We start from the raw sequence: 7,454 nt of genomic DNA, 5'->3' as shown, positions 1-7,454 counted from the left end.
GTCATTGAAATCAAGGTTCTATATATTTAATGATATATAATTTAATCATTAAGGATATATAAACTGTACAATAAATCAACAATTCAGTTTTTTCATCAGAAACATCAAAAATTCGTGGATTAGTATCAATATTAATGCTCTAAATTTTCATTAAAAAAAATAAATATTTCAAAATGTTGTGTTGTAGTTTCATCTTTATTTCCATCAAAATCACTTCAATACAATTTACAATAGTGGTCTTAGAACTAGGCGAATACAATTTAAAAAAAAATAATCTATTTAAATACAATAAATATACAATTCTTTGAACAAACATGACTAGCTTTTAGTTTACCTGATTGATTCTGTAACAAAAATTCGTATTGTATCAACATTGTTTTACTTTTTTTCATATTATCTTAAATAACTATAAAAATATTTTATAAAATAAAAATATATCAGTTTCTTAGTAGATTTTTATATAAATATATAGTAAATATATAGACTTAATAATAATTCACAAAAAATATATTTAAGGTACTTTTTGGTCTGTAAGTGAACAACCTTGTTTTGTTTGGTGTAAATAAAACAGAGAAACTATTATTGAGATCCATATAAGTTTATAAAAAAAATTTAAAAAATGTATTGAAAATAATGTTTAAATTTGAAGTGGGCAAACATTATTTTCAAAATTTTTTTGTTTAAAATTATGATTTAAAATGATGTCACTAATTTAAAATATTATATTTAAAATTGTTTATAAATTAGAGAGATCATTTTTTGGAAATGTTCACAGCAACTCCTGTAAATGATTTGATATATAAATATATATTCAAATCAAAAAGAGAGTTGAATTAAATATTCTTGCTAATGAAAAATAGATTGGTTGCATATATATTTAAAAAAATCTTTTCTTTTCCGAATATATGCAACCGAGCCATTTTTAAATAAAAATTAATTGAACGAATTGTTTGATATCAGAATAAACGTTAAAATCTCATAAAATTAGTTTTTCTTTAAGAGGAATTTGAGATTACAAAAATAAATTTAATACAAAATATAAAATTCTTTAACTTCAAAATTCCAAGAAAAGAATTATTTTTCTATTGAAAAATAGTTTTCTTTTTGGACTTGAAACTATTCACGAATTTTATAAATTTTCGAAAAAAAATATTTTTTTAATTTGGATTCAAATTCCCCTCAAAATTCCGATATGAAGCAATCCGTAAAATATCTACAAACTCATTTGTACTTAACCTATCTTAAATGCTATATATCACGCCTATTTTTTCGGATGGTTTATAAAACCTGCTCTTTTTTCGAACTTCACAATTGCAAAATCATTTCGTTTAAAGGGCTAACAATTATCCCCATTTGAAGTCTTCTTGTGGGAGTTGTATTTCATTGTCCTTGCTATTACAACTTACCCAACTATGCCGTTGGAAATGCGGCATAACCCTTAGGTGGTCCCGAATTTATTACCTGTTCGCTGAAATCTTTCCATGGTGGCGTCTGATTGAAATAACTACTCGTTTGATGGAAATTCGTTGATTGCGGGGGATATGTTGCAGCTGTTGGACTTGCATTGATATGCTGTGAGTGGGCTGTGTCATAACCCGCATATCCTGTACAATTAATGTTGGATGCTGTAGCTGGAGGTGAGGGTGTTGCTTTATTCGTATTCAACTGAGCAGCTGCCTCAAAAGTATCCTTGAACAGATCATATTTTTGCTGGCAAAAATTGGGATCGGGTTTATGATCCGTTTGCGCATGCGCCTGATGCTGCTGTTGGGTATAGTGACGCATACTGCTCAAGAACTCGTGAGATGTAAAACCAGGTGCCGCCTGAGGAACTTCATTTGTACATGGTGGTGGTGGTGCTTGTGCCGGTACATGTTGCGGATTGTGATAATTTGCCGTTGGATATCCTGGCGGCGGTGGCCCCGCATTAAATCCCATTTGCTGATGCATGGGGTGCTGGGGCACACGACCATAACCCATAAAACCGGAACCCAGCATACCCCAAATACCCGGCTGGGGATTCACAAAGAGAGCATCAAATAGCTCCTTGTTGATGCGCTCTCCACTCAGAGTGAAATTCTGCAATTTCTCCAAGTCCAAATTGAGGGTGCCACCACTCTCAAGCACCTGCACCAGCGAGAAAATATAATTATAGGCAAAACGGAGAATTTCGATTTTTGTCAATTTCGTTTCTTCCGGCAGCTGTGGCAAGGTGACCCGTAAACGTTCCAGGGCATCGTTCAGCATATGCATGCGATTCCGTTCCCTATCATTGGCCTTGACACGACGGAACTTTTTTATGCGCATTATTTGGCTGGGACTGCGCGAACGTGTCATGCGATTCTGGCCGACGGCATATTTACGTTTCGGCCGTGGTTCAGTTGGTTTCTCATCACTGCTTTCACCGCTGCTGGCCCGTTTGGTGGGTGTTGATGTTTGCACGCCGAGCTGTGGTGAAAATTCCAAATCCTCGGGAGGGGCTTTACTGATGATGTGTTCGACGAGAGTTTTACCGCTACGTGTACTGTGATTACTGTTGCTATCGAAAAGGCCCGACATGCCCATGGGGAAATTCATGGGCATTGTTGGCATATAGCCACTACCGGATATATTCAAGGGCAATGTTGTATTCGCCGTTCCATTATAATCCGTTACATTGTCGAAATTAAGTTTACGCCGCTTACAATTCAACTCTGTTTCGAAACTTTTTTCATAACCACTGTCAAAGGAGGAATTATCGTCCTCTTCGAAATCGAACGAACGATCTTCGTAACCACTATAACACGACATTTTGTTAAGATTTTCTTTTTTCTTTCACTTTCTTAAGTCGTATAACGGTTTTTTCGTTTTTTTTCTTCCTTTTACGATTTTTTGATATTTATTTTCTGTTTATATTCCAATTCTGTTACTCCCGTTTTTGTTGTTGTTGTGACATTTTTTCGTGTGTGATGTTGTTATTCAGCTTGTTCTTGCTGTTGTTGCCCGTAACACTCGTTTGTACCAACTAAACGTAGATTACTCGCTGTCGTTAGATTTTATAGCGACCTTGCCTTGCGTAAATCACTTGACCAACCCCCAAAATATTGGTAGTGGTCGTGACGAGGGCGCCATTTCAAATCCTCTCGCCCTTATATGCCGATTGTTGTTCGTGTTCTCATTTAAGGGTTGAGCGTTTACTCAACTGGAACTATAATCTCTGCACTCATCCACTGGCGACGAACCAATCGGAAGCAATGCTCTATGCCGGGTGAAAACGATCAAAGCGTTTTATTTCTTCCCTTCCAATTAGACGAGACTGGTATTAGAACACTCTCGCGGAGAGCTTTAGCAATGTCGCCCTGAGGCTTATAATTATTATCATCGTCATCATCAACAACGTCACAATCATTGCTGGTGTACTTTTTATTAACTCCCTTATCTCGCAATGCAGAGAAGAATGGTGGGTGATTATTTTTTGTTGGTCGCTTTCCTGCTAGCCATGTCAAGTTTAGTGATTTCCTTATTTGTTTTTGTTTTCATTTTTTTCTGGTATATGGCTCTGGCCTTTTAGCTCGTTCATCATACGGACTTATTGTTCAAAAAGTCCGCTAAGCTTGCTGAACATCCTCTTATCAAGCATCCATCCCCTTACACTTTTACATCTACATGAACTTCTATTTTTTGTTCTTGTCTGACAAGAGCCTGCTATCATTTAACCACAAAATTGCATCTTTATTTTTTTATTGTTATCCTGAATTGGCCTGGCCCGCTTACACAATGGCCTTCTGTTGCGCTTCTTGGGGGCAATATGTCGTTGGGCTAATATATCTGTATGTATGTCTGTATACCGCAAACATTTGTTAACATTTAACACAAAAGAATTGATTTCATTCGGCCAGAACCTGTTGAAAGTTGTGCGGAACAGGACAAGAACACAAAAATTCGAACATTTGTTTAAACTTTACTGCCAACCTGTATGTGTTTACATTAAATTGCAATTTACCAGAAGTGCAGTGAAGTGTATCATCATTATGTGGACATTCAAACAATGTAATTATTTTGGGGCAGATAGGAATTTAAAGAAAAATTAATCAGGACCGCAAAATATCTGTAGACGCCTCTGCGTGTAAGACTGACAGGTATTTTGTCAGATTTTTCAACCGAAGAGATTTAATTTGGCATTCCATATTTCTGGAGGGTATGAAACATCTTCGCTGATTTATTTTTGTTTAGACATAACCCCCATATAAAGGATTCACTCCATTTTATATTCTCTATTTTTTCTTCTTATATCGACTTGCTGAATCGACCTGTGTAAATAAAGTACAAGTAATATTTATGGACCAATACACGTTAATTTTTATATGAACTATAGCACTTTATTTAACATGCTTCGGAATGTCCGATTTGGACCAAATATGCCCCGTTTTGTTGTATGATTTGTTGCCATTTTAAAGGGTAACGCTTTATTTGCAAACAATTCTAGATACGAATTTTTATCATTAAAAAAATTTGCAATTAAAGAAAATATAAAAGATGATAGTGCCAAGTCCAGACTGTATGGCGTATGCATTTAAACTTCCCAACCAAGCTCCCGAAGTTTCTGGCGAGTCACTGCAGATGTGAGTTGTTCTAGTGGAAAACGACACCTCTCCTGTTGGCCAATTCTGGCTGTTTCTGGCCAATTGCTATCTTCAAACGGTACAGTTATCAACAGCAGTGATCAGAATTTAACGTTTGGCCATATGGAAGGAACTCATAATAAATAACGCATAGCAGAACATTCTTGACCGTTAGTCCTGGTTTCTAGCTCCTAGGCGATGTTAATATTTAGGGAATCAAGGGGACCAAAAACTGTATTTTTGTCTGGCTGCTATAGAGTTCACAATAATGAGTTGAACCTCACGAAATGTCACACTAAGAAGGTCATCTGGCCAAGGAAAAAGCAATTTTGGTGATAATATCCTATGGTGATAATTTTTTGCGAGTAGAGTATATATTAAATTGGTCATTCCGTTAGTAATACCATGAAATATTCACCGAGAATCGTGAAGAATATATATATATATATATAGATTTGTGTAGCTCCAAGAGTTTCTAATGCCGCGAAATATTGATCCTAGACCCACCTGCAAGTATACCGGTCATATCTCGACTAGCTGAGTCGATCTAGGCATGTGTGTCCGTCCGTTCGTTCGTCTGTCCATTATAATTTGTAAACACGATACAGGCAACAGTTTTGGACCAATCTTCACGAAAGTTTGTGTTTGTTAAATATCGGTTAATATTTAGAGGATGAAATGGACCAAAAACTGTATTTTTGTCTGATTTTCTGGTTCGCATGGTCCACATTACATGGCGAATGGGATCGGGCCAAAGAATAAGCATGCTTGTTTTCATAAAGATCGGTCAATATTTAGCGATTCAAATGGACCCGGACTTTTGTGTGAAAAATTACATAATTTGTATTCTATGGCGTATATATTTACCCCTGAGAGATATAGACCCGAGAAGTTGATAGTATATTCAAGAGGGCTATTTGACCTTTAAATTGATACCAATTATGTTGTCTTATGTACTCGAATGGAGTTCCACGTAAATATTTACAGGTGCTTACGTATTCATATGTTATTAAGTAACCCATTTCCAAACTAGAGGACGGATAAATAGCGCTGATCGCTTTGAAATTTTCTATGAGGGTCCAAGTATGGTCAAGGACATCGTCTATAATTTTCGGTGATGATCAGATAATAATATTGGGATGAATTCGACCGAAAACTTTTTTGTGTTGTTTCGAGTCGATTTATAGCCACAATTGAAAGCCAAACATTGAATATTAGTGCAAATATCGAGAAAAATTGCCCAAGCTAAGAATACAGAACCACATAAATAAATATATATATATATATATATACTAAAAAATCCTATAATGTTCGTTTTTCTAACATGTTATTTAGGTTCCTCCTTGGGTGGAAAATTTTTATACCAAATGTTATAAATATCGGTATTTTTGGGCATACCCACCTTATAAGATTCAAGTACTTTTAAAGACCTTGGTGTATTTTCTAACCGAAGAGGATCAACACTTTCTTTTTGCATGCTCAAGGTACTATTCCCGTTAACTAAACTGAGTGTCAGAATTTGTTTTTTTTTATGCCAGAAATTTACCGTGGCATAGTCACCCTATATAAAAGCCCCTATCGATTTTAGTTATTTTGAATGTCAACCTAATGGTTGAGGGGATAAAAAGTTCAGCCTGGACCACACTGAGGACTTTTGATGCTCTCAGCTCATCGAAATATTGTTTTTAGGTTCAATGGTCTGTTGGTGAGAACGATGACTCTCGAAGGGAATAACCGATTTCATGCTCACTTAACATTTCTTCCAAACTTAGTTCAAACTTTAGTACATTTACATGTTATTTACATTATACTCGATTTCATACATGTAGTTTTAATTTGAAGTTCTTCATCATCGAATTCGATCTCAATTTTGAACATATATTACTGTCAAAAGTTTAAACAAAATGCATCAGACAATCAGGAAATGGATCGAATAACCATATTCAGACCACATCCAAAATTTAGATATAGTCTGAAAATACATGAGGTTTAAAGTGGTTACACCCTCTGTAGTTGTGAAGCTAGAAACTATTTTTTTTTTTTTTTTTTTTTTGATGATATAGAATTTTTATAATACATTTCATAATAATACATAAGAAACCAAAAACTTTTCCTTTCTAAAAACAACATCTTCAAAAATATTTTTCTATTTGCAAAAAATTCCCAGGGGTTATAGTTTTTTAGACTTTGTCATAAAGTAAACTTCTTAATATCAATTTAAAAATATAAACACCTAATACACTTAACAAAAACTATATATCTGTTAAAAAAAAAAAAAAAACAAAAAACTTCTTTATTGGACACACGTGACACATAACCACTTTTATTATCCTCCTCCTTCCTAAATCGTTTAACAACATAATTTGTGGTCAAAGAACCCACTACTAACCAACTGTTCGAATAATTTGCTATTGCTACTCGCAACTGGTTATGAATAATCAAAATACCAAATTCAAGTGTGGGCACACGAAAGGACTTCTGAATATCTACGATATGTTATGAAAAGTGTTAACACGCTTAGCTATCACTTACCGCCAGGGAGTGACAACACAAGAGCATTGCGCCATGCACGTGACTCTCAACCAAGTGATAGTGTGGGGGGTGGTTGGTCGGTCGCTTTGGCTTTTGTTTAACCGCTAATTTTTTCTCCGACGTGTGCCGGTGTTTAGCCTAGTAAAACACTTCCGAACGGTATCATCAAGACAATAACATTTGAAGTGGCAACCGCCGACTACTGCAGTTATGCCTTTTGATCGTGTAATTAAGTTATTATGATATGTTTGAATAATTTTCCAGTTGGCGCCTTGCGGATGACACGTGTGATAATTGTGTTTGTTGTCACATCTGTTGTCG

At 35.3% G+C, this 7,454-nt stretch overlaps 1 protein-coding gene across 1 annotated transcript; it reads right to left on the bottom strand.

Moving 5' to 3' along the window:
• Nucleotides 1-1,410: 1,410 nt before the first annotated feature.
• On the bottom strand, nt 1,411-2,790 carry LOC133329409 (basic helix-loop-helix neural transcription factor TAP-like). The gene is made up of 2 exons (XM_061537882.1): nt 1,656-2,790; nt 1,411-1,538 (listed from the first exon to the last, which is right to left on the bottom strand). Exons 1-2 carry the CDS (start codon nt 2,788-2,790, stop codon nt 1,411-1,413), a joined length of 1,263 nt encoding a protein of 420 aa, XP_061393866.1.
• Between the last annotated feature and the right edge of the window lie 4,664 nt (nt 2,791-7,454).

Source organism: Musca vetustissima, unplaced genomic scaffold (assembly GCF_032173495.1).
Source record: "Musca vetustissima isolate MV318-11 ecotype Yass unplaced genomic scaffold, APGP_CSIRO_Mvet_v1 utg38519, whole genome shotgun sequence".
Lineage (NCBI taxonomy): Eukaryota > Metazoa > Arthropoda > Insecta > Diptera > Muscidae > Musca > Musca vetustissima.
Note: the sequence above shows the minus strand (reverse complement) of the source record. Positions and strands in the feature narration are given on the sequence as shown.